General features: G+C 46.6%; 1 protein-coding gene and 1 pseudogene across 1 annotated transcript; both read right to left on the reverse strand.

Moving 5' to 3' along the window:
• Positions 1-668: 668 nt before the first annotated feature.
• Positions 669-6,814, reverse strand: LOC109762966 (peroxidase 4-like; annotated as a pseudogene).
• Positions 6,815-20,919: 14,105 nt separating this feature from the next.
• On the reverse strand, positions 20,920-21,645 carry LOC109762964 (uncharacterized). The gene has a single exon (XM_020321841.1). The coding sequence runs from the start codon at positions 21,643-21,645 to the stop codon at positions 20,920-20,922; it is 726 nt and encodes a 241-aa protein (XP_020177430.1).
• Between the last annotated feature and the right edge of the window lie 5,891 nt (positions 21,646-27,536).

Genomic DNA, 27,536 nt, shown 5'->3' on the forward strand with positions numbered 1-27,536 from the left:
GGGGGTCATAGGATGAAGAGAGTTCTGCTCCTTTAGCCAGTGCATAGCTTAGTGGACTGATTAGTTTCCTTTTCTCACATTTTGGTGTCTTTGATGCCAACGAAGGAGAGAGAAAATGTGTGTATTGTGTGTGTGCGCGCCTTTATTTATAGATCATTTATATTCTCTTGTATGTCTTGTAAACTCTTTCTTTTGTGTGATGTCATCTATCATACTTGTTTTTGTTGGTGTCATGTTCTGCATGTCTGCGCCATGTGTTCTTATTTTCCAAGTGAAATCATTATAATTCTCGAGCGGAGGGCGGAGGGACCTGTGGGCTCATAGTCAGTAGTATCTGGTGGGACTTTATCAACTCCTCGGGAAGGTAAAGACTGTGGCATTTGATCTTTAGCTCCTCTTTACTTTACAATTTCAGGATTTGCCAATGCATACGTTGAAAATATAAATTGATTTGCCACATCTCACTTTGCACTTTGTTCTTCTGCTAGTGCATCCATGTTCAGTTCTTCTGTGAACATGGCACAAAGGAGCAGTATTATAATATCTTTTAACCTTTTATCCTTAAAAGAAAAGGAAACAAATGAGTTTAAGTGAAAAAGGGAAAATTATCATGAATTCAAGCATGGGAAGAACATCGGAATTGTCGGTGTGGGAAGGGGAGAAGAATCTTAGTTCATCCTCCTGCAGTTCATTCTAATATGTCCGTTGGATCCTGTCAGCAGCGTTATGTCCCCCATCTTGATCATTCCCTCCACAAAGTCCTTGAAGAAGGCGCTCTGGCTACCGACGTACTCCCGGACCAGCGCGTCGGCAGCACCGCCATTGAAGAGCTCCTGGTCCGAGTGCAGTAGGCCCCTCTTCTAGACGAGGTTCTTGTAGTAGTCGTTCTCGAAGACAGTCGGGGTTTGCAGGTCCAGCGGCGCCAGGTTGTTGTCGCTGGAGCCGGTGGCGCGAGGGCAGCCTGACTGGCGGCTCCTGGCGAAGCCGGCGTCGATGTTTGTGTCGTTGTAGATGTGGTCCCGGAAGTTTGTGCAGCGTGCTAGGCCGATTGTGTGGGCTCGTGGAACACAAGTTATACCGTCAGCTCAAGTTATTACCTGTTTTGCAGTTACTCTTTTGTCAATCCATTGATCGGTAGGAATCATTCACCAACTTTCCTAATTAGCACTACGTGTTTAAGTGACCAAGGAACAATGTTTTTTGACGTTGTCCAGTCTTACAAATTAAGCGGACAGACCAAAGGTTAGGTCAGTGGTAAGTAGTCATCAATCAACTTTGTAACTCATCACCTGTAAAGTAGTATATTTGTTTAATCCAGAGAAATTATCTTATGTAGAAATTTTGAGCTTTGGAGTCAAAACGTTGCTATTAGTTCCGTTGGTTGATACCAGCTGTTCTACTGCTAGAAAGCTATAACTTGCTTCTTCAGCAAATTAAAGGAAAATATTGCTATCTCCGTCCTGGTTTATTGGTCCCTTTCATATTTAGTATCAAATTTTAACCACAGATTTAACTAACAAAACGTCAATACACACGACAAAAAATTAGGACGCGTCTAGGGAGCGGCCAGCTGCTCCCTAGCGTTCCCGAGCGGCCACCACCAGAAAAGAAAAGATTCGGTCCCCTGGCTCCAGAAAAGGAAATCCAGCTACAGACCCACGCCAACCCAACAAACCACACACAGGACGCGGTCCCCAGGCCATCACATGCCCTTCCCTCCCCTCCTGAAGCACTCAAAGCTCTCACGCCCTCTTGGCCACGAACCTTCTCCCCATATGCCCCTACCTGCCCCCACCTAGCTTCTTCTCCACGAAACAAGGGGTTCCCAGTTCTGGATCTCCATCACCAGAGCTACCATGGCAGATGAATCAAGGTGAAATAACAATGCTATGGAACAATTTGCTGCGAAAAAAAGAAGAAAAAGAGGGAGGACAGATTAGAAAGTACCAGGCAGCACCAACAAGGGTGAAAAAAGAGGTTGATCCTTTCTCCTCATGTCCAGATCCTCACTCCTTGACTTTCCCTTTCACCCCCACACCAAATTTCTCTGTGAAAAATAGCTTCTCCATACTTAAAGGACAACACAAACAAGGTAAAAAAAATGGGGAGATCCGGTACCTGTGCAATTTTAACTAATTATTGTGCAACTAGATCATAAGACAAGTCAACTTTTGCAGCAATGTGTGCAACAAAACACAGAAAATATGCAAATATATATAAGAGAGCACATATAGAGTCTTATTTCACACATAATGCAGAAGAACCAGTGTCACTATAGCAAAAAAAGAAAAAGAAAAAAGCATATTGTAGGTACAATGAAAATATAACTACCAACTAGACAAGAAGTATATGTGTTTTTTTCCTTTGATCTTTCCACACAGTAGTATATGTCACTTTGTAGCTTAGAATTGTGTGCAAAAATCTATATCAGTTCATGCACCCCCATAGCCTGTAAAACCTGCACATGATGCAAAAAAAGAAGCTTGAGAAAAAAATGAACCAACGCTAGCTTGTATTTGTAAAACTTAACGGGTACAAGTGTGCAACCGACAACACTCTCATATCCATCCACTTGTGGGGTTTGAATTTCATTAGTTGGCATCTTCAACTCATATAAAAGTAAAAGATGCCAACTCAGATAATTTCAGATTCATTTTGGTTTTAGCTAAAAATCTGTATGCAGAATTCCAAAACTAAACTTTATGTTGGCTGTTGTGCAACTACATCATCTATTTTGTGCAACTGCAAGTACTCCTGCATGCAAATCATGTCGCGTGTTTATGCAGCTATGTAATGAATTTTGAACTGAGGAACATGATGAATTTAGCCTATCTAAACACAAGAAAATAGATAAAATAGTGAATTTAACAGATTATAATCTTCCAAATAAGTAGTGCAACTATAGTCAAGTGCATTTGCAAACCTAGAAAATCATATGCATGTGAACACATGAGGATGCCAACTACTGAATGGTTCTTGTGCAACTAAAGAAGTTGAAGATGCCAACTCATGTGGCACTGTTGGTAAATATTAAAAAATTGGTGATGCCAACTCCTGATTGGTTCTTGTGCAACTTAAATAGTTGCGGATGCCAACTCATGTGATATTGTTATGTGACTATTCAAAAAGTTGAGACTGCCAACTCCCAAATGGTTCTGGTGCAACTATGAAAGTCGAGGATACCAACTCGTGTGATACTATTGTGCAACTATTTGAAAAGTTGAGGATACCAACTCTTAATTGATTTTTGTACAACTATAAAAGTTTCAGGATGCCAACACCTAGCTGGTTCTTATGCAACCGCGTAAAAAATAATATCCCAGGTTTCTTTGTGTAGGAAAAAAATCCTAATGCCATTTTATGTTACCTCGGCAGCTGCTGCAGACGATGTTCCAACTCCAGCTACAACTCCAACCTGCGTGGTCGCCTTCCGTTTCCGCCGTTTCACGAAGAGGAATGGGTTACCAACCTAAAGGATGCATGGAAAAAGTAAGTTGTGTGTGTGCAAAAAAGGGAAATGCACCCTCACTGCTTTCTCGGTACCCCTGTTTTTGAGTTGAACGAATAGTCACGACTAGTCGATGAGTCGTAACTAGAAGTCGACTCAGACACCTCGACTAGATCGGCATGTCATGACTCGTCAAGAGTCGCTACCCCAGAATGACCTGTCGAGTCGAAAACCTTGAACGATACTTATCTCGTCATCCTCTGCCTCCCCATCGATATCAGCACGACGCGGCTGCCGCTTGGCGGGCTGTTTCGAGTTCCACCGAGAAGAATTGTTTACAGGCCACTGGATAGAACAAACAAAACACATAACATGGTCAGGAACACCCCCCCCCCCCAAAATAGTTATTATAATTGCAAAACAAAACTGCCACAAGGATAAATGAAAAATGATGAAAAAAGCAAACATACCTCTCATTCACTAGGAGCCGCATATCCTTCTACAACCATTTTTGGTCTGTGAAAAGAAAAGTGAACAAACAAATTAGTCGAAGCAACCAAATGTATTAAAGAGAAAAAATGAGCAAAAACAATTGATATCAAAAAAATGCCATGAGGTAAGCAAGTAATGTTGATTTTTCAAAGCACACCTACAAAACAAAACAAAAATGTGTGCAACTTGATGCACTGTATGGCCAACAGGTCACACATGAGTGTGCAACCAAAAAATCAGCATACACACTGCATGGTCATGATTTAGGCATTGAAACCAAAACTAAACTAGTTGTCAACCATGCAACTATATAGCCCTTCCCTGTACAACTGCATAAGTGTGACTAAGCTAGTTCGGATATGTATTGCTTATATTTGCAAACTCATGTATGAATGCATACCCTTGTGACAACAGAGCACACATGAGTGTGCAACCAAATGAACACATATACTGCTTGAACATGGTTTACACAATGCATCCATCTGAATACTATCGTTTGTGCAACTGGTTAGCTCTCACGGTGCAACTTCATAAGTTGGCTAGCCAACTGAGATTTGTATATGCATGATCCAACTACATTTACGTTTCTGTGCAACTATGACAACAAAATAGCCAACTGGTTATTTATATGCATGCAACTTATTAGAAAACAGAGAAACCACACAAATACATTTTGAGAGGGTTGAGCAATAACATTAGAACTATCCTCTCGGTACTCTTATGTACTTCCCTTCTTCTATTCCAACTCAAATCGCCGCCCAAAAATCAAAACATACAAACGTTATAGTGTTAGCTGACTAAACAAAACACTTATTTCACCACCCAATCATTCAGTTTCTGCAAGGACGATGGAACACACATATAATTGGACTATTTTGCTTCAGTCATGTACTGAGTAGCAGACTAGCACTCAATTAGAAAAAGGAAAACAAACATTAAAAATGTAAATATAAACTAGACTTGGGTGCTAGAACTACTAGCAAATACTACTACACTGTATTGACATGCAGGCACCCAGAATCGCTAGGCTATGATGGTCCAGTCAACGAATTTCAGACGAGAAGGTGTCAGTGCTCTCCCACGGGACCCTTCTGCCTGAATCAGGCCAGAATCGCTGCCGGCGCTGGGACCTGACACTGCTGCACCTCCGCTTGACAGATCATGACCGGAAAGACCACATCAGACACCACCACCACCGGAGGCTGCTCCATCTTCGCCATCGCGTGACACGGCCATCAAACGCCACCGTGACCATAGAATCCTCCACCTCCGCCATCACGGTGTCCAGGCACGTAGAGGAGATCATCAAAGAGCAAGCAGATGGGGGAGTGGGCTCAGTCAGAGCGGGAGGGGAAGGAATCTCAACCAACCTCGGGCAGACGAAGGAGACGACGGCCGCATCCCGTCGACGACGGCGGGGCACGGCGGCGATGGGGCTGGATCTGGTTGCGCAGGGAGGAGCGGGGCAGTTGGAGAGGACGCCATGGTGGAGTGGGCTGGTGGTGGTGCGGCCAAGCCAACCGCCGTCGTGGTGGTGCGACGACGACCTCGGGGCAGAGCCACGCGGGGGTGGTCCTCCCCTCCCTCGATCCGCCGGTGGAGCGTGGTGGCCGGTTAGTGGGAGGCTCCTGGTGGTCGGCGTTGAGGGGAGAGGCCGGTGAGCCCCGTCTGATCCAGATCCGTGGGGAGAGTGAGAGAGAGAAGCGGGTGCTGCGGGGAAGACAGAGAGAGGCTGTCGGTGGGCCGGGAACTTGTCAGATAGCGGTTGTGATGGCCGGATCGTGCGATCGCGAGCCGGCCGCTCGATGTGTCCAAATAGTGCATATGCACTTTTTAGATTTTAGGAAAAAATTATACCATTGAAAACAATGTTTAAATATGAATCCAATGGTATAATTTTTATCATATGCGTTAACATTTTATTAGTTAAATTCATGGTCAAAATTTGTCACAAAATACTATGAAGACCAATAAACTAGGACCGAGGTACTACTTGGCCATGACAAATTATGTTGGTTTAGAGTGCAACCGCAAAATTGTACTACCTGAGAGTGCGACCATGTCTTTCTGGGAGAGCCCCTGCGCCGCGAAGAGGGACGTAAGGTTCGCGAGCCCCGATGTCGGGGGAGGGATGTTGTTCTCGGCGCCGTTGAAGCTCGCCGTCGTCGAGTCCCTCCGCCCCATCTTCACCTCCCAGCTCGGCCCACCCAGCTACAGCATGTCACAGTAGTGTTCGACTTTGTTGAAGGGTACGTAGTACAGTAGTAGCTACCTAAGCATGACTATGAATGTATGGATACTTACGAAAGCGACGCTCTCCTCGGCCGCGATGGCCAGGATGTCGGCGCAAGAGACGACGCCGGGACAACACCCCTCGACGGCCGCCTTGACGGCGTCGATGACCTCGAACCCCCTGGCGGAGTTCTTGTTGGGCGTGGCGTTCTTCTTGCCGCGCAGGCCCGGCGCGTCGTCCAGCAGCAGCGAGGCGTCGCAGCCCTGGACAAAGCAGCCGTGGACGAAGCAGTCGTTCTTATGATGAGCTTCGCATCTTCGGCTGCCTTTGCTACCCTAGCATCGCCGCTACTGTGCCTCATAAGCTTGCACCCCGCTCGGTCGCCTGCATCTTTCTCGGCTACCCACCTAACACTAAGGGCTACCGCTGCTATGATCCCGTCTCTCATCGTGTTTTCACCTCCCGACACGTTTACTTTGATGAGATGGTGTTTCCGTTTCAGCAGCTGGTACCTCTTGTCGCCTCGTCACCGCCGGCCACCGGCGGCCCTCCGGCGACTCCGTCAGTTGGACGGCCCCGTTCGACCCGTGGACCGCCTCCGGGCTTTGGCGGTCCTCGCGCTCCCACGCCGGCGCCTGCATCCTCGGCCTCCTCGGCCGACCCCGACGGTGTGGCTGGCGCGCATCCTTCACTCGCCGCCCCCGACTCGGGCGCCGCGGGATCGGGCGCTGCTGGCTCGGCCGCTACTTCGGCTGCCTCGACGCTGGCCGCCTCGCTGGGCCCGACGCCAGCCGCCTCGCCGGCCCTGACGCCGGCCCCCTCGCTGGCTACGACGCCGGCCGCCTCACCGGCCCCGACGCCGGCCGCCTCGCCAGTGGCTTCGCCGCCCGTGTCGCCGGCCGCCTCGCCGGTGTCTCCGATGGCGCCGACTGGCCCTATTACACGGGCCCGCACCGGTGTTCATCGTCCGAGCCTCCAGTACTCGCGCGATGAGTATGTCCTCGCCGCCTCCACCGCGGAGCCGTCTCCTCTTCCCGCGTCCGCTCGCGCAGCCCTTCGTGATCCACACTGGCTTGCGGCGATGCAGGAAGAGTTTGACGCTCTTCAGCGGAACCGTACCTGGACAATGGTTCCCCGGCCTCCTCGCGCCAACGTCATCACCGGCAAGTGGGTCTTTCGCCATAAGACCCGCTCGGATGGTACTCTTGAGCGCTACAAGGCTCGCTGGGTGGTTCGTGGTTTCCGCCAGCGTGCTGGAGTGGACTTCACTGAGACGTTTGCCCCGGTTGTCAAACCGGGCACGATCCGCACCGTCCTCCAGCTCGCGGTGTCCCGAGGCTGGCCTGTTCATCAGATGGATGTCTCCAACGCCTTGCTCCACGGCCATCTTGAGGAGCAGGTATATTGTGAGCAGCCCACCGGTTTTTTCGACACCTCACTTCCTGGCCATGTGTGTCTGCTGTCCCGATCTCTCTACGGGCTCAAGCAAGCACCCCACGCCTGGTACCAGCGGATCGCCGGGTTTCTTCAGACACTGGGTTTCAGCGTCACTCGTTCAGACGCCTCATTGTTGTTCTATCGCGACGGTGACACAACTGCATATTTGCTCCTCTACGTCGACGACATCATCCCGACGGCCTCCTCCGCAGCTCTTCTTCAACAGATTACTCTTCGGCTGTGTGACGAGTTTTCCATCAAGGACTTGGGTGCTCTACATTATTTCCTTGGCATTGAGGTTGTTCGGCTCCCGGACGGTTTCTTTCTTCATCAGCAGAAGTATGCGCATGAGCTTCTTGAGCATGCTGGCATGCTCAACTGTCACCCTGTTGCTAGTCCTGTTGACACGAAGGCCAAGGTTTCTGCTCTCGAGGGCTCGCCAGCGTCGGATGCTCCTTTCTACCGGTCTATCGTCGGTGCTCTTCAGTATTTGACTCTCACCAGACCGGATCTTCAGTATGTTGTTCAGCAGGTGTGTCTCCACATGCACGCCCCTCGTGACTCCCATTGGACTCTCGTGAAGCGGATCCTCCGTTACATCCGCGGCACGATGACCCTCAGGCTGACACTCACGGCGTCCACTTCTCTGGAGATGATGGCCTACTCTGACGCGGACTGGGCTGGCTGCCCAGATACTCGTCGGTCCACCTTTGGCTACTGCGTCTACCTCGGTCCTTCCCTCGTCTCGTGGTCGTCCAAGCGACAACCCACGGTTTCGCGCTCCAGCGCCGAGGCTGAGTACCGAGCTGTGGCCAACGCTGTTGCTGAGTGCACCTGGCTACGACAGTTACTTCAGGAGCTGCATCACAACGTCTCCCAGTGTAACATCCCAAATTTTCAATTTGGTATGTTATACATAGATCATCTTTGCATATCATGTTTTATTGCATTTTGACAAATCCTCGATAAATCCTAAGCAACTCAAGGACCCTCGGAGAGAGTTGGGGATTTTTTTTCGAATTTTCATATTTGATTTTCATCAAATAATAAGACGAGGATTTTGGTTTTAATTATTTTCTCTCCGGAAAAATATTTCATTTTAAAAATAAATGAGAGGAGAAAATATGACTTCTCCAAAACAATTGAAATACTGGAGGAAAAATGTTAAAATCATTTATTGGATTTATTTGGATTTTATTTGCAATTTTTATTGCATTAAAAATATTGCATGTTTTCAAAATATTTATTTTGTGTTAAAAAAATGTTCACCCTATTCTAGATTTTCTAACTAGACGGGGAAAATTTATTTTATATTTTTTGGACTTTTATTTATTTTTCTACGAATTATTTTCCGCGGAACTTAAAAAAAAACGCGCGACGCCCGACCGGGCCGCAGCCCAGCCGCGCGCCGGCCCGCCCGCGCCCCTCTCCTTCTCCAGCACGCGCCCGCCGCCGCCGGAGTCCGCCATGGCCACGGGAGCCGCCTCCCGCTCGGCTTGCCCCCTCCCTCAAGCCACCGGAGCCCCCCTCCCTCCTATATATACCCCCTCTCTCTCTCCTCTCATCTCGCCCGCCGCCGCCTCCGCACTTGCCGCCCCGCCGCCGCCGGTGTGAGCTCGGGAGCCGCCGCCGCCATTTGCCGCCGCCCCTCGCCGCCCTCGCCCTTTCCCCGAGCCCCGCACCCCCGCCGCACCCCCGCGCCCCGCCGGAGCCCCGCCGGATCCTCGCCGGAGCCGCCCCGACGAGGTATACCCGATGCCTTTCGGTTTGCCGGTTTTCTTTAAAAAAACCATTCGTTTTAAAAAAAACCCTAGATCGGTTTTTTTTCGGTTTTGTTATTTTGCGAGCGTTCACCGAACCGTTCGTTTTTACGAACGCGTTCGTCGATTTTTCTCTGTTAACGAACGTCCGTTCTTTAACCGTTCGTCCGTTTTTCTTTTTCATCGGATTTTTCTGCGATTATCTCAGATTCGATTTCTGATCGAATCTTCGTTTCTGTTTAACTTCTCGCTCGTTTATCGGAATCAGGCGATTCAAGCCCCTAGAGTTTTGTCTCGAAATTCTCTTTCCGTTTAACCTACTCAAACAAGTTTTTGCTACAGTAAAATTTGACCTAGATCCAGATTAGTAAACGAAGCTTCTTTCTTTCACCGTTTGACTTTCGTTGCTTCGTTCGAGTTGATTCTTTTTGCAAACCGGAGTTCTTAAGTTGAACTTTCTGGTTGGATCTTTCATTCGAGTTTTACCTGTGCATTAGATGAGTACTGATTGTATGCTTGTGTGTTTGCGATAGAGTACCCGGAGTGTGCCGCTTGTTACTTCGACTCGCTAGGTTTTGCGGATCATCAGCAAGGCAAGTAACACTTTGATCATACTTTTCATACCCAGTTTTATTGCATTAGATCTTTTCCTCAAACAATTGCATGATTAGGATCTAATTAAATTGTGGGTATTGGGAAGTAGTTGAGGTAGTACCTATTACCTGTTTTCTATTCAAACCCTTGGGAGTTACTTCTACGTTGCTTTTATTATTGCCATGCTATGCTCGTAGACGTGGATGGGTTTGAGTGATATTCATGACAGATGTGAGATGTTTATTAATGGTTCAACTTAAGGTGGCAACTAAAACTCACATCTGGGTGGATTGAGGCACCTGGAGAACCCAGTGTTGTCTGTTTGTGTAAGGACCGCCACCCAGGCTCAAAGGGATCATAAGATTATTCATGCTAGAAACTTCCATGTGCAGCCACAAGCTATTATGGGCTCTAGCATAGTTGAGTAGGTTACAGGATCTCTTGAAGAGGTGGGCTAGCAGATGTAGGGGAAAGTAGGTGTACCGGTCCATCCGGAGTAAAGAGTGATTGTTCCTGAAAGACTGTGTCTCGGTCATCCGTTTCTCAAACATCATGTAGTGCGAGAATCAAACGGAGGCGATCGAGTCTTGTGGGGAAAAGTGCGCAAACCTCTGCAGAGTGTACAAACTAATCATGGTTAGCCGTGTCCCCGGTTATGGACAACTTGAGTATCTAGTACCTGGATTATCATTTGAATCTCATCACCATGTTACTTTTAATTAATTTTGTTGGGTTAATGATGACACTTAATTGGGATTGAGTTGGAGGTACCTTCTCAATGTTTCACAACCACCATGATAGTTAAATAAAATTTATTCCTTTGCAGTAGGATAAAATTGGCTTTTCGCAAAACTGTAACCATAGAGCTTTCCACCAGCCATATATGCATGTAGTATAGCATTATTACTGTTCTTTATTCTCTATGTGTTACTTTGCCAGCATATCCTATGTGCTGACCCGTTTTCGGGCTGCAACGTTTCATGTTGCAGACTTTTCAGATGACGAGTAAGGTGCCTTAGGTCGTGGTCTTATACTCAGTGATGCCGCTGGAGTTGATGGACTCACTTATCTTCCAAGTCTTCCGCTGTTATCGTTTTTAGATGGCCTTAAGCCATGTTTATCATACTTAATCTCTTCGGAGATATTCGATGTAATAAGTGTGTGATTGCTACTCTGTTATAAATCCTCCATTTGTACTGTGCGTGTCAGCATTACTGATCCAGGGATGACACTGGTGCACAGCAGCACAGACCATTTGAGGTCTGGTCGCTACAAAGTTGGTATCAGAGCACACGCTGACTGTAGGACACGGCCACTGAGCTTAAGCCCTAGAAAGCTTCTCTCTTCTCATTTCTGACCCCTCTCCACTTTCTACTCTTTTAGGAATGGCGGATGCAAGGAGCAAGTTCATGCAACCAGATGAAGGCACGCCGTTTGGACGACACTTGAAGGAAGTCACCAAGTACTTGAACATAGGAATACCAAGCATCACCGGAACCTACAACGCCACATTACCTGAAGAGGAGAGCTGGAAGATTCAAGTTATCATTCCAGGAAGGATGTTTAGTGCCATAAGATTGGTTTTCGAAGCACCAACCTGGAGTTTAGGGAAGAGCATGGCCGCACACATCGCCCTGGGACGCATTGGAGAAGTCTATCACCAGGAGCTTAAGGATACAATTTACCAAATTTGTGGACGCCGAGACGCGCAATGGGAGATGATCAGAACCAAGAAGGATGGATCAATTACAGCTTTCATCCAGGAGCAGAACCAACATATTCGTCACCAGGAGAACCAGATGTGCACGGACAAGGAAGAACTGAAGAAGGCATTAACCAAGATCAAAGAGCTCCAAGAAGAACTCAAGGCTACACGCGAAGATTATTTGGAGGAAATCAACGCACTAGTAGGGAAGAATGACGACCTGGAGAAGAAGATTGGAGTATTCATGGGAAATCCAGTGCCAAAAGCAGAAGTCGATGAATGCACTTGTCCGGATAACTACATCATCATCGACGACACCGACTCAGAACCAAGTGAAGACGATTGGGTTGATGAAGCTGGAGCAGACATCATGGAGTCTTCAACAGATCATAATTTCTAGTAGACCACCATATCGGTAGTAGTTTTCCCCCATTTAATAGTATAGTTCAAGCACTTTGTAACGCTAGTTAGATTGATTGTTTTGCCTTGTTTGAATTGATTGAGTGATATTGATTGTATTTGTCTCATGAGCATATGGGTAGTGTTTTCCCTCTAGACCTCATTCTATTCTTAACTCTCATCTTTTCTAAACCCATCAGATGCCTCCGAGACGCGACACCGGATTTGTTTTCCCGCCAGAGATCACCCAGTTGATTCAGCAACAGAATGCCCTGATGCAAGTGTTAGTGCAGAACCAAGGCAACAACAACAACAACAACCCACCTCCACCACCACCTGTTGATCACTTAGCCCGTTTCTTAAGGCTAAACCCGCCGGTGTTTTCCAGTAGCACCGAGCCGATTGTAGCAGATGATTGGCTCCGCAAAGTTGGAAGGGAGTTGACCACTGCAGGATGCATAGATGCGGAAAGAGTGCGTTTTGCCGCACATCAGCTTGATGGACCCACAACATCATGGTGGGAGAATTATACAGCCACGCACCCTATTGACACTGTCACATGGGACCAGTTTCAGCAAGCTTTCCGTACAGCTCATGTTTCAGCAGGAGCTATGGCTATGAAGAAGCGTGAGTTTCGCAACCTACGCCAAGGAGGACGCATCGTAGGCCAGTATGTGGAGGATTTCAGTAAGCTAGCACGTTATGCACCAGATGACGTTGCTAGAGATGCTGCCAAGCAGGAGAAATTTTTGGAAGGGCTGAATGATGAACTGAGTATGCAGTTGATGGTAGCAACCTTCAACAACTACCAGGAGCTGGTAGATAGAGCTCTCATGATTGAAGGGAAGCAACAGCAGATTGAGAAGCGCAAGAGGAAGTATGGACAAGGGAAGTACAATTCTGGAGCCCAGCAGAAGCCACGATTTACCCCGAAGCCGGGAGGACAGTTTCAGCATACCCATGGAGGAGGTAGTTCGCACAACCATAATGGCTCCAAGAATGGTAATGGAAATGGAGGAGGAAACGGACAGAACCGCACCAACCCATCTACCCCAACCAAGAGGGATCTAAGTCACATTACTTGCTTCAAGTGCCAGAAGACTGGACATTATGCAACTGATTGTCCTGAAGCCCAAAATGGAAATGGCAATGGAAGCTCTGGGAAGAAGCCGAACCCGTTCAACAAAGGGCATGTGAACCACGTGAGCGTGGAGGAAGTTGAAGCTCAGCCTGATGCAGTAATAGGTAAGTTTTTGGTTAAGTCATTTACTGCAACCGTTCTTTTCGATACTGGTGCATCGCATTCATACATATCAAGGGGATTCGTGAATAAGTTTAAGATGTCCACCCAAGTTCTCAAAACCCCTATGTTAGTAGCCTCGCCAGGAGCAGAGTATATGGCAACCCAAGGATGTTTTCAGATACCATTGGCCATTGGAAGGCATGTTTTCCCCTCAGACCTCATTGTTTTGGAATCGCAAGGTTTGGATGTGATTTTGGGAATGGATTGGCTATCGTTGTATGGAGGAAACATCGATTGTGCCAGCAAGACGATTTTGCTTACCACCCCCGAAGGAAAAAGGATCAAGTATGTATCCCGGCATATGCCAAAAAGGACTCAAGTGAATTCCTTATCAGGAGTTGTATAGGAGGAAGTACCAGTGGTGAAGGACTATCCGGATGTATTTCCAGAAGAGTTGCCAGGCATGCCACCAGATAGAGACATTGAGTTCTTGATTGAACTTTTGCCAGGCACAGGGCCAATATCTAAGAGACCGTACAGGATGCCCGCAAAGGATTTGAAAGAAATTAAGAAGCAGACCAAGGAGTTACTGGATAAAGGCTATATTCACCCAAGTTCGTCACCTTGGGGATCACCAGTACTCCTAGTGGAGAAGAAAGATGGATCGCTGAGGATGGTTGTTGATTACCGAGGATTGAATGAAGTGACCATCAAAAACAAGTACCCACTGCCGATGATCAATGATTTGTTTGACCGCCTACAAGGAGCTAAAGTATTTTCCAAGAATCGATCTACGATCAGGATACCATCAGTTAAAGATTCGAGAGCAGGATATACCAAAGACGACTTTTACCACCAGATATGGATTGTATGAGTATACCGTTATGTCATTTGGACTGACTAACGCACCTGCCTATTTCATGAACCTGATGAACAAAGTGTTTATGGAGTTTCTGGATAAGTTCGTCGTGGTGTTCATTGATGATATTTTAATCTTTTCCAAGGATGAAGAAGAGCATGAGGAGCATTTACGATTGGTACTTGAGAAGCTCAGAGAACATCAGTTATACGCCAAGTTCAGCAAGTGTGAATTTTGGCTGAAGGAAGTTGGATTCCTTGGACATGTTATTTCTGGAGAAGGAATAGCAGTAGACCCTGCCAAGGTTGACACAGTGACAAGTTGGGAATCACCCACGACAGTGGGAGAAATCCGGAGTTTTCTTGGACTCGCAGGATACTACCGGAGATTTATTGAGAATTTCTCAAGGATTGCTAAGCCCATGACTGAGCTATTAAAGAAAGACACCAAATTCAATTGGACTGAGGAATGTGAAGCTAGTTTCCAAGAGTTGAAGAAACGATTGGTTACATCACCAGTGTTGATTCTGCCCGATCAACGCAAAGACTATGAAGTTTATTGCGACGCTTCTCGTCGAGGACTTGGAGCAATGCTTATGCAGGAAGGAAGAGTTGTGTCATATGCTTCACGACAACTTAAGCCTCATGAAAAGAATTATGCTACGCATGATTTGGAATTAGCAGCCGTGGTGCATGCATTGAAGACATGGAGACATTTTCTCATCGGAAACCATTGTGAGGTGTATACGGATCACAAGAGTTTGAAGTATATTTCCACGCAGAAGGAGTTCAATCTCAGACAGAGGAGATGGATGGAGCTCATTAAAGACTATGATATGAGATTGCATTACCACCCAGGAAAGGCTAACGTAGTAGTAGACGCGTTGAGCCGCAAGAGTCATGTCAACACCTTCATGACAGGAGAGTTACCTCAGGAGTTAGCCGAGGACCTTCGCGAGTTATGTTTGGAGATAGTCCCAAGAGGCTATTTAACGGCATTGGAGATTCAGTCTACCTTGATGGAAAGGATCAGAGAAGCTCAGAAGACAGACAAGGAGATTGAAGAGATAAAGGAGAAGATGAGCAAAGGAAAAGCCAAGGGATTTCGTGAGGATGAGCACGATACCTTATGGTTTGAGGACCGCGTATATGTGCCAAATGATCCGGAGATCAGGAAGTTGATTTTGCAAGAAGCCCATGATTCACCGTACTCGATTCACCAGGGAATACCAAGATGTATTTGGATTTGAAGAATACTTTCTGGTGGACCGGAATGAAGAAGGATATTGCAGAATATGTAGCAGTTTGTGATGTATGTCAGAGAGTGAAGGCAGAGCATCAGAAGCCAGCAGGATTGCTACAACCATTGCCGATACCCGAATGGAAGTGGGATAAAATAGGCATGGATTTTATCACAGGATTACCCAGGACTCGTTCAGGCTATGACTCAATATGGGTTGTAGTCGACCGATTGACGAAAGTGGCTCATTTCATTCCAGTGAAGACCACTTACACCAGTGCTAAGTTGGCAAAGATATACATGACCAGGATCGTATGTTTGCATGGAGTTCCGAGGACCATTGTATCAGACAGAGGAACCCAATTTACCTCGAAGTTTTGGAAGCAGTTGCATGAAACATTGGGAACCAGGCTGGAATTTAGTACAGCTTTTCACCCGCAGACAGATGGACAGACCGAGAGAGTCAACCAGATTTTGGAGGACATGTTGAGAGCTTGTGCACTAGATTATGGATCTAGTTGGGACGACAATTTGCCATATGCGGAGTTTTCGTATAACAACAGTTATCAAACCAGTTTGAAGATGGCCCCTTTCGAAGCTTTGTACGGAAGGAGGTGTAGAACACCGTTGTTATGGGACGAAGTTGGAGACCATCAGTTGTTTGGACCAGATTTGATTAAGGAGTCTGAACAGAAAGTGAGGTTGATTCGCGACAGGCTCAAGGTAGCCCAGTCCAGGCAGAAGAGTTACGCTGATTCTAAGCGAAAGGAGACAGTTCACGAAGTTGGAGACAGAGTGTATCTTCGAGTATCACCACTTCGAGGAGTGAAGCGCTTTGGAGTTAAGGGAAAGTTAGCGCCCCATTTTATCGGACCATACAGAGTTGTGGAACGTATGGGAGAGGTTGTCTACAAGCTGGAATTGCCCGAAGGATTGTCTGAAGTTCATGATGTATTTCATGTTTCTGAGTTGAAGAAGTGCCATGCAGAGATGGCTGAGATACCACTGAAAGATACTGTACCGCTGGAAGCGATTCAGCTGGAAAGTGATTTTACCTATGAGGAGAAACCAGTTAAGATTCTCGAGTATGCCAGCCGAGTTACCCGCAGCAAGGTTATCAAGTTTTGCAAAGTTTAGTGGAGTCACCACACGGAAGATGAAGCCACCTGGGAGCGAGAGGAAGATCTACGGAAGGACCACTCCCACCTGTTTTCTAGCCAACCCGAATCTCGAGGGCGAGATTCATCTTAAGGGGGTAGGTTTGTAACATCCCAAATTTTCAATTTGGTATGTTATACATAGATCATCTTTGCATATCATGTTTTATTGCATTTTGACAAATCCTCGATAAATCCTAAGCAACTCAAGGACCCTCGGAGAGAGTTGGGGATTTTTTTTCGAATTTTCATATTTGATTTTCATCAAATAATAAGACGAGGATTTTGGTTTTAATTATTTTCTCTCCGGAAAAATATTTCATTTTAAAAATAAATGAGAGGAGAAAATATGACTTCTCCAAAACAATTGAAATACTGGAGGAAAAATGTTAAAATCATTTATTGGATTTATTTGGATTTTATTTGCAATTTTTATTGCATTAAAAATATTGCATGTTTTCAAAATATTTATTTTGTGTTAAAACAATGTTCACCCTATTCTAGATTTTCTAACTAGACGGGGAAAATTTATTTTATATTTTTTGGACTTTTATTTATTTTTCTACGAATTATTTTCCGCGGAAATTAAAAAAAAACGCGCGACGTCCGACCGGGCCGCAGCCCAGCCGAGCGCCGGCCCGCCCGCGCCCCTCTCCTTCTCCAGCACGCGCCCGCCGCCGCCGGAGTCCGCCATGGCCACGGGAGCCGCCTCCCGCTCGGCTTGCCCCCTCCCCCAAGCCACCGGAGCCCCCTCCCTCCTATATATACCCCCCTCTCTCTGTCCTCTCATCTCGCCCGCCGCCGCCGCCGCACTTGCCGCCCCGCCGCCGCCGGTGTGAGCTCGGGAGCCGCCGCCGCCGTGTGCCGCCGCCCCTTGCCGCCCTCGCCCTTTCCCCGAGCCCCGCACCCCCGCCGCACCCCCGCGCCCCGCCGGATCCTCGCCGGAGCCGCCCCGACGAGGTATACCCGATGCCTTTCGGTTTGCCGGTTTTCTTTAAAAAAAACCGTTCGTTTTAAAAAAACCCTAAATCGGTTTTTTTTCGGTTTTGTTATTTTGCGAGCGTTCACCGAACCGTTCATTTTAACGAACGCGTTCGTCGATTTTTCTCTGTTAACGAACGTCCGTTCTTTAACCGTTCGCCCGTTTTTCTTTTTCATCGGATTTTTCTGCGATTATCTCAGATTCGATTTCTGATCGAATCTTCGTTTCTGTTTAACTTCTCGCTCGTTTATCGGAATCAGGCGATTCAAGCGCCTAGAGTTTCGTATCGAAATTCTCTTTCCGTTTAACCTACTCAAACAAGTTTTTGCTACAGTAAAATTTGACCTAGATCCAGATTAGTAAACGAAGCTTCTTTCTTTCACCGTTTGACTTTCGTTGCTTCGTTCGAGTTGATTCTTTTTGCAAACCGGAGTTCTTAAGTTGAACTTTCTGGTTGGATCTTTCATTTGAGTTTTACCTGTGCATTAGATGAGTACTGATTGTATGCTTGTTTGTTTGCGATAGAGTACCCGGAGTGTGCCGCTTGTTACTTCGACTCGCTAGGTTTTGCGGATCATCAGCAAGGCAAGTAACACTTTGATCATACTTTTCATACCCAGTTTTATTGCATTAGATCTTTTCCTCAAACAATTGCATGATTAGGATCTAATTAAATTGTGGGTATTGGGAAGTAGTTGAGGTAGTACCTATTACCTGTTTTCCATTCAAACCCTTGGGAGTTACTTCTACGTTGCTTGTATTATTGCCATGCTATGCTCGTAGACGTGGATGGGTTTGAGTGATATTCATGACAGATGTGAGATGTTTATTAATGGTTCAACTTAAGGTGGCAACTAAAACTCACATCTGGGTGGATTGAGGCACCTGGAGAACCCAGTGTTGTCTGTTTGTATAAGGACCGCCACCCAGGCTCAAAGGGATCATAAGATTATTCATGCTAGAAACTTCCGTGTGCAGCCACAAGCTATTATGGGCTCTAGCATAGTTGAGTAGGTTACAGGATCTCTTGAAGAGGTGGGCTAGCAGATGTAGGGGAAAGTAGGTGTACCCGTCCATCCGGAGTAAAGAGTGATTGTTCCTGAAAGACTGTGTCTCGGTCATCCGTTTCTCAAACATCATGTAGTGCGAGAATCAAACGGAGGCGATCGAGTCTTGTGGGGAAAAGTGCGCAAACCTCTGCAGAGTGTACAAACTAATCATGGTTAGCCGTGTCCCCGGTTATGGACAACTTGAGTATCTAGTACCTGGATTATCATTTGAATCTCATCACCATGTTACTTTTAATTAATTTTGTTGGGTTAATGATGACACTTAATTGGGATTGAGTTGGAGGTACCTTCTCAATGTTTCACAACCACCATGATAGTTAAATAAAATTTATTCCTTTGCAGTAGGGTAAAATTGGCTTTTCGCAAAACTGTAACCATAGAGCTTTCCACCAGCCATATATGCATGTAGTATAGCATTATTACTGTTCTTTATTCTCTATGTGTTACTTTGCCAGCATATCCTATGTGCTGACCCGTTTTCGGGCTGCAACGTTTCATGTTGCAGACTTTTCAGACGACGAGTAAGGTGCCTTAGGTCGTGGTCTTATACTCAGTGATGCCGCTGGAGTTGATGGACTCACTTATCTTCCAAGTCTTCCGCTGTTATCGTTTTTAGATGGCCTTAAGCCATGTTTATCATACTTAATCTCTTCGGAGATATTCGATGTAATAAGTGTGTGATTGCTACTCTGTTATAAATCCTCCATTTGTACTGTGCGTGTCAGCATTACTGATCCAGGGATGACACTGGTGCACAGCAGCACAAACCATTTGAGGTCTGGTCGCTACACCTAGGCTACAGTTGTCTACTGCGATAACGTTTCCGCGGTGTACCTCTCCGCCAACCCCGTTCATCATCGATGGACTAAACACATTGAGCTGGACATTCATTTTGTGCGCGAGCAGGTGGCTCTCGGACGCATTCGGGTTCTCCATGTGCCGACTGCACAACAGTTCGCCGATGTGATGACGAAGGGTCTGCCGACTTCCACCTTCGAGGAGTTTCGTTCCAGTCTTTGCGTCACTGGCGCCGCTTCGACTGCGCGGGGGGGGGGGTGTTGAGTATATTGTGTACGTGTATATTTGTGTGTAGGGCCCACCTCCTGTTTCCTTTGTATAGTTGAGGTTGTGGCCCACCTCTGTACTTATATATACGTGCCTGGTGCACCGATCAATACATCGCGATTGCACAGCCCACATCTTGTCCTTCTACAATTCAAAATATCTCATTATAGAATTATACATGTATTTATACATGGCATTGCTTTACATGTTAAGCATGAAATTGTTACTTGTTGAAATGTATTTAAGTAATATACGCTTAAGGAAGCTGGTCGACTATCAGTGAAATACAATATTATTTATATTGAAAAGACTACCCGGGTACACTGATGATTGAAAGGAGTTAGATCATATAGTTAGATTGCGGCCCTAAGAGCATCTACAACCGGACTTGGCAAATCTGGCCCCTCACACGCCCAGGGACGCGTCCGGGCACGCCCGCGGGCGCATCCGGACGGGCCCTCATATTTCCTTCCGTGCATCCACATATCTCAAATCCGGACTCTCATATCCATGCAAATATATGCACGTCGATCATGCAACACAATATGGCACGTAAATAGCAATTGTTGGTATCAAGCATACATAGCGTTTACATAAAATTTATTTGAAGTGCCAAACTCAAGCATTTCCTCGTTGGTTGCCATTATCGGTCCACATGTGCTCCACAAAATCATTGAGTAGCTACGTGTGCATCTGCTAATTTCGAAGATTCTGATGCATCTGCAAAAAGTTCATAAGCTGAGCCGCATCTTTATCTTTCGGAACTTCAACTTGTTCTCCGAGTGCTTCGAAATCATGGGTTTGGTCTACACCATCACCCTCATTCTCGACAATCATATTGTGCAGAATAACACAATATGTCATCAGCTGCCACAAAGTTTCCGATTCCCACATCATTGCAGCGCTCCTCACAATTCCCCAATGAGCTTGAAGCACACCAAATGCCCTCTCCACATCCTTCCTAGCCGCTTCCTGCATTGTTGCAAAGTGGCTTTGTTTATTGCCACGCAACTCGAATATGATCTTCACAAACGCCGCCCACTGAGGATAGATACAAATGGCAAGATAGGACCCCATGTTGTAGTCCCGGACGTTGACGTTGTAGTTGCACGGTGGTGATTCCCCATTGCAAAGCCTCCTGAACACCAGAGATCGTTGAAGCACGTTGATGTCGTTGTGAGAACCGGGCATTCCAACGAAAGCATGCCAAATCCATAAGTCATGTGATGCCACCGCTTATAGTATGATGGTGGCCTTTCTGGTGTGACCTTGATACATTCCCCGCAGACCTTTGGGGCAGTTTTTCCATTGCCAATGCATGCAATCAATTGATCCCAGCATTCCTAGAAACCCCCTTGCCTCTCCAATAGCCAACAACTTCTCTGTGTCCTGCGCATTTGGTTCTCTGAGATACTCCGGCCCAAATAACTCAACCACGGCGCGAGCAAAATTGACAGTAGTCTTGAGGCACGTGCTCTCCCCCATCCTAACCATCTCACCAACGGCGTCTGCAGCAGTACCAAGTGCAAGCATCCTCAGAGAAGCCATGCACTTCTGCTTGGCTGAGAAAGAGAGTTGGCCGCAGCAATCCCTTCTCAGCTTGAAGTAGTCGTCGTGTGCCTCCAATCCCTCCACAATGCGCAAAAACAATAGTTTTCGCATGCGAAAACGGCAATGAAACCATGGATCATCCGGGAAAGCAGGTGTGGGAGCAAAGTAGTCATTGTGCAGTAGTTTTGCTCCGGACACCCTGTCCCGGTTGATCACTCTTCTCCCTTTGATTGAGCCCTTGAAGTTGAGAATACACTCCACTTGCCAGTCCATTTCCCCTTGCATGCTCATGAGCATGATCGTGTCCACTTCTTCGTCTGAATTCGACGAATCGAACAACTCATCTTGAATCATTTGGTCAAGCTCCGTCGGTCCATACTCCTCGTCCGACGAAGCATCGGAATCCATCATTTACGTAAAAAAATCACAATAATTCTGGTCGGTCAATGTGTCGAACACATCAAGCGCAAGGCGAAGCCGGGGAGTTGCCGGACGTACCACGGTGGTGTCTGGGCCGACGACAATGTCCCCTGCGGCGAGGACGGGAGCGCTCTTCCGGACCTGGCGGCAGTGAGCCTGGGAACGGCTATGGAGCGGGCGCAGCGGCGGAGCTGCGAGACGGACGGCGCGGAGGAGGAAGAATAGAGGAGAGAGCAAATGGATCCGGCAGCTCGGGGCGGGGGGGGGGGGGGGATTCGGTGCAATTTGGGGTGGGGTCGGGTTGTCGGGTCCGACGTGGCGGGCGTGCCAGGGCGCGCCTAGGCGCTGATACGTCTCCAACGTATCTATAAATTTTGATTGTTCCATGCTATTATATTATCTGTTTTGGATGTTTTATATACATTAGTATGTTATTTTATATTATTTTTGGACTAACTTATTAACCTAGAGCCCAGTGCCAGTTTCTGTTTTTTTTCTAGTTTTTGACTTCTACAGAAAAGGAATACCAAACGGAGTCCAAACGTAATAAAACTTTACGATGATTTTTCTTGGACCAGAAGACACCTAGAAGACTTGGGGAGAGGGCAGCGGAGTCCCAAGGAGGCCACAAGCCCTGAGGGCGCACCCTAGGGGGGACGCGCCCCCAAGGCTTGTGGGTCCCTTGGAGGTCCTCTAACCCTAATTCCAGCTCTATATATTCTCAAATATTCCCTGAACATAAGAAGCGTCCACGAAAATACTTTTCCGCCGCCGCAAGCCTCTGTTCCCGTGAGATCCCATCTTGGGGCGTTTTCCGGTACTCTGCCGGAGGGGGATTCGATCACGGAGGGCCTCTACATCAACCTTGTTGCCCTTCCGATGAAGTGTGATTAGTTTACCACAGACCTACGGGTCCATAGCTAGTAGCTAGATGGCTTCTTCTCTCTCTTTGATCTTCAATACAATGTTCTCCTCGATGTTCTTGGAGTTATATCTGATGTAATATTTTTTTGCGGTGCCTTTGTTGAGGTCCGATGAATATGATCAGATTATTTATGAATATTATTTGAGTCTTCTCTGAACTCTTTTATGCATGATTAAGATATCTTTGTATTTCTCTTCGAACTATCGGTTTGGTTTGGCCAACTAGATTGGTTCTTGCAATGGGAGAGGTTCTTAGTTTTGGGTTCAATCTTGTCGTGTCCTCACCTAGTGACAGAAGGGATAGAGAGGCACGTATTGTATTGTTGCCATCAAGGATAAAAAGATGGGGTTTATGTCATATTGCTTGAGTTTATCCCTCTACGTCATGTCATCTTACTTAAAGCGTTGCTCTATTCTTATGAACTTAATATTCTAGATGCAGGCAGGAGTCGGTTGATGTGTGTAGTAATAGTAGTAGATGCGGAATCGTTTCGGTCTACTTGTCATGAACGTGATGCCTATATTCATGATCATTGCCTTAGATATCGTCATAACTATGCGCTTTTCTATCAATTGCTCAACAGTAATTTGTTTACCCACCGTATGTTTTCTTTCAAGAGAGAAGCCTCTAGTGAAACTTATGGCCCCCGGGTCTATTTTCCATCATATATTTTCATATCTATAAACCAAAAAACACAAAAATACCTTGCTGCAATTTATTTATATTTACTTTAGTTTGCTCTTTTATTTATATTTTATCTCTATTAGATCTCACTCTTGTTCGTGACCGTGAAGGGATTGACAACACCTTTTTCGGTTGTGTGCAAGTGTTTGTTAGTTTGTGCAGGTGCATATATTGAGACTTGCTTGTGCCTCCTACTGGGTTGCTACCTTGGTTCTTAACTGAGTAAATACTTATCTCTACTTTGTTGCATCACCCTTTCCTCTTCAAGGAAAAAATCAACGCAAGCTCAATGTGACGCCCCGAGACCGATGTTCTAGTTACCTTCCACTTATTTCATCAACGTTGTGTGTTTCAATTGTTTGTTGCCATGATCTTGATGGGTGCCATTGTCATATTTTGCTTCTTGCATCAGGCTCATCATTTGGTTATATTGCATTGTCATGCCCATCATTGTCATATTGCATTGCCTCTTGTCATTTTGCATGCTAATAATATACCTTGTGGTAATCATCATGTTGTTGCCATGTGCATTTCATTCATCCTTATGTGGTGTGTTGTTGTTATGATGTGTGTGAGCATCATTTCTTGCCATTGCCCATACATCATCACCTCCTTTCTTCTTCTCTCTTTCTTGTTTTGCAAGTGACCTTTTCCCCTCCTTCATAAATGTTCATTCTTTCCCTATTAATCTTGAACCATGCCTACACCCTCTCTGCCAATTTTCAGCTCTTTTGGACTTGATTTGGTTGGAATCAAAATTGCCTCAAGTTTGAAAAATTCAAACTTGTCATAATTTTCTTTCTCTAAAAATGCCCAAAGCAATTTATTCAAATGCTTCATAAAACCAGGATATCATATATATCCTTATCTCATCCTAATTCTTTGCCAAACTCTCTGCACTTTTTCTTGCATTTCTATCTGAAGAAATTGATCAAGAAAAGAATAGAGAGGAGCAGTAGTACAGCCCAGCCAACAGCAGCAGCAGCCTGCCTGGGCCTCGTCCTCCAGGCCGGCTCAGCAACGGACCCAGCAACCCCTCCGCCGCAACCCAGCTCAGCCTGCCCCACGCCTCTCCCTCGCTCCTATTCTTCCCCGCGCACCCATCTACCCCCGCGAGCTACCTAACACGTGGGCGCTTCAGCCCCACCTGTCAGTGACCCCGCTCTCTCTCTCTCTCTCTCTCACCCACCTTTTCTTCCTCCTCGGTCCCCCCTCGCCTCGCCGCACATGGCCACGGCTGAGCGCATGCCGTGCTCCACCCATCGCCCTAGCCCCCTTTTAAACCCCTCTCTGCGTCCCATGCCTCGCTAGGGTTTCCCTCTCACGTCTGCCGCCGCCACCAGGTGAGTCCAGCGACCATAGCCACCGCCCGAAGCTCTTCCCGAGCGCATCTGGGAGCGCGTCCTCGTTGCCGGCGTGCTCTACGTAGAATCCAGGCGCCACGACCGTGTCCTCCTTCTTCCACGACACCGTCTTCGTCCACTACGTCGACTACGGTGCCTGGAACACCAAGTCCTCATGTCTTCTTCCTCGTCCTCGACTCCTGTCGCCGCACGTGTTCGGTCACTGTCGTGGTCGACTCCGTCCTTCTCTCGTCGATCCGAACGCGTGAGCGTGTTCGTGGTGAGCTCAAGATCCTCCATATGCCCTTCTTCCCCTCTTTTGCATGTTCTAAGCATGGCCGCCATGTGCGTCCATCGTCACCGCCTTCGGGCCTCGTCTCCGGCGAGCACCCTGATCCCCGTAGGAGCGCATGTCCATAGTGTTCCTGCCGTCTCCTAGGTTCGCCCCATCATCGTCTTGTCTCCGTAGTTTACTCCCTCATGTCGCCGTGTTCGAGTCTGTCACCGCCGCGTCTGTCCCTCGTCGGCGTCTGGTGCGGCGAGATGCACACGCGCGTGCGGGTTCCTCATGCGGTCCCATACGCACCCTCCACCGTGCTAATAGGTCACTGGAGATGCTCAGGCAAGCCCTCCACTGCTCCTCGCTCGTCGCCGGCCAGATCCTCTTCGATTCAGTCAAAATCCGTCGAACCCCTTTCTTATCAGTACTCCCCGCCCTATCCCAGCGGCAGAGCCCCTGCCCTCCTAACCCAGCGACCGGGGTTCGACCCCCCCGTAGGCGCAGTATAATCCCCCCCATTTTTCCAATTAGCTAGTCTATGACAGGCAGGCCCCACCTGTCATACCCACTTCCAGCCAGGGCCCAGCTGTCATCCTCTAACCCTCCTTCCTTTTTTTTTATCTAATTAGCCCAGCGAATATTCCTTTTCTGGATGAGGGCATCTTTTCCCTTTTGGGAAAGTCCAATTCTGGACATTCCAGATCGGGCAGTATTCCACTTCTGCCTTTTACCATATTTGGTAGGTTTTTACTTCATGCATTGTGGGCATTTACAGACAACAAGATATACATGTTATATATGTTTTTGGGGTAGAAAATCCCACCAATCCATCTGTGGCATCCATTTCATCATTTGGGCAAGTTTGTAAACATGTTATTTATGCAGCATATGCCATTTTGTCATTTTTGTGTATTTATTTCCATGTATGTTATGTGGTAGTTTTGCACATGGTTAGGTTCAACATCATGTCTACTTGTTGCTAATTTTTATTCCATGCCATGATATGTTTTGTAGTGAGTGAAACAAGCTTGCAAACATGCCTACTCATATCTGTTAATGCCATGCCTTGTTATTTCACTGTCTGAAACTGCTTATATGACTTGCCATTTTGCATTGATGCTATCATCTTAACTATGTGTTTCTGGCACATGTTCAGTGAGGGAGTTTTGTTAAGTGCATTTACTACATGAATGCCATGTTCTTGCTTGCCATGATAAGTTCCTGTAGCATATAGCTTACTAGCCCTAAACATTGCAATCTGGAACTGTTTCTGCCATGTCCAATATTTTTTTCACCAAGTCTATAAAACTGTTATCATTTGTCTTTTTGCCATGTTGTTTTCATGATGATCTACTGAGTTTTAGAAATAGGTCAGTAATCATGTTTTGTAGTGGATGTTATGTACTTCAATGCCATGCCTTTTTTACATGTTTAGGTTCTGTTGCATATTTAAATGTTGCATCCAAGTTGGCTTGTTGCTGTTTTATACAGCTTTGCATTGCATTTTGTTTTGTTCATCATTTGCAAACTGTGCATCCGTTTCCGATGATCTTTATATCGTTTTCGACTAGAATCCTCCAATATTTCTAGTGGCATGCTTGGTTTACCAAGATTTTCCCATATCCATCTTACCTCCACCGATTCCTTCCCGTTGGCGTATCCCTCGTTCCGGTAGAACCGTAGCCCCTTTCGTAACTTTCTTCATACCCATTCATGATAGAATTGTATGTAGAACATGTTCTTTGGCATGCCATGCTTCATTAAAATGGACATACATCATACTTGGTTGTGCATCATGCCTTGTTCATGTGTTGTTTGTTTACCGTGTTGTTTGCTTCTTTCCGGTTCTGCTTCTTCTCGATAGTTATGGTTTCTTTGCAATTGTGAGGATGCGTTCGACTACGTTGGTTCGTCTTCTTCATGGACTCAATCTTCTTCGAGGGATTTCAGGCAAGATGACCATTACCCTGGATACCACTACTATCTTTGCTTTGCTAGTTATCTCGATGCTATCGCTATGTCGCGCTACCTACCACTTGTTTATCAAGCCTCCCAAATTGCCATGATAAGCCTCTAACCTTTTCCACCATCCCAACAAACCATTGTTTGGCTATGTTACCGCTTTGCTCATCCCCTCTTATAGCGTTGCTAGCTGCAGGTGTAGTGCAGGTTGTTCCATGTTGGGACATGGATATCATGGGATATCACAATATCTCTTATTTAATTAATGCATCTATATACTTGGTAAAGGGTGGAAGGCTCGGCCTTTTGCCTGGTGTTTTGTTCCACTCTTGCCACCCTAGTTTCCATCATACCGGTGTTATATTCCTTGATTTTGCGTTCCTAACGCGCTCGGGGTTTATGGGCCCCCTCGACAGTTCGCTTTGAATAAAACTCTTCCAGCAAGGCCCAACATTGATTTTACCATTTGCCTAATAACAACTAAAACTTGCATAGGGATTTACCGGTACCCGAGGATAATTAATCAACAAACCGGGCCAGTGCTCCTCATGAGTGTTGGTCCACCTACCTAGCAGTCGGCGGTGCCGCCTCGGGGAAACTCGATGGTATTTTGGCTATCGTCCACTTTGCATAGACGGTGTTGTCCTGAGAACGAGATATGCGTGGCTCTTATCGGGGTGACGACACA

The sequence above is a fragment of the Aegilops tauschii genome, chromosome 4 (genome assembly GCF_002575655.3).
Source record: "Aegilops tauschii subsp. strangulata cultivar AL8/78 chromosome 4, Aet v6.0, whole genome shotgun sequence".
Lineage (NCBI taxonomy): Eukaryota > Viridiplantae > Streptophyta > Magnoliopsida > Poales > Poaceae > Aegilops > Aegilops tauschii.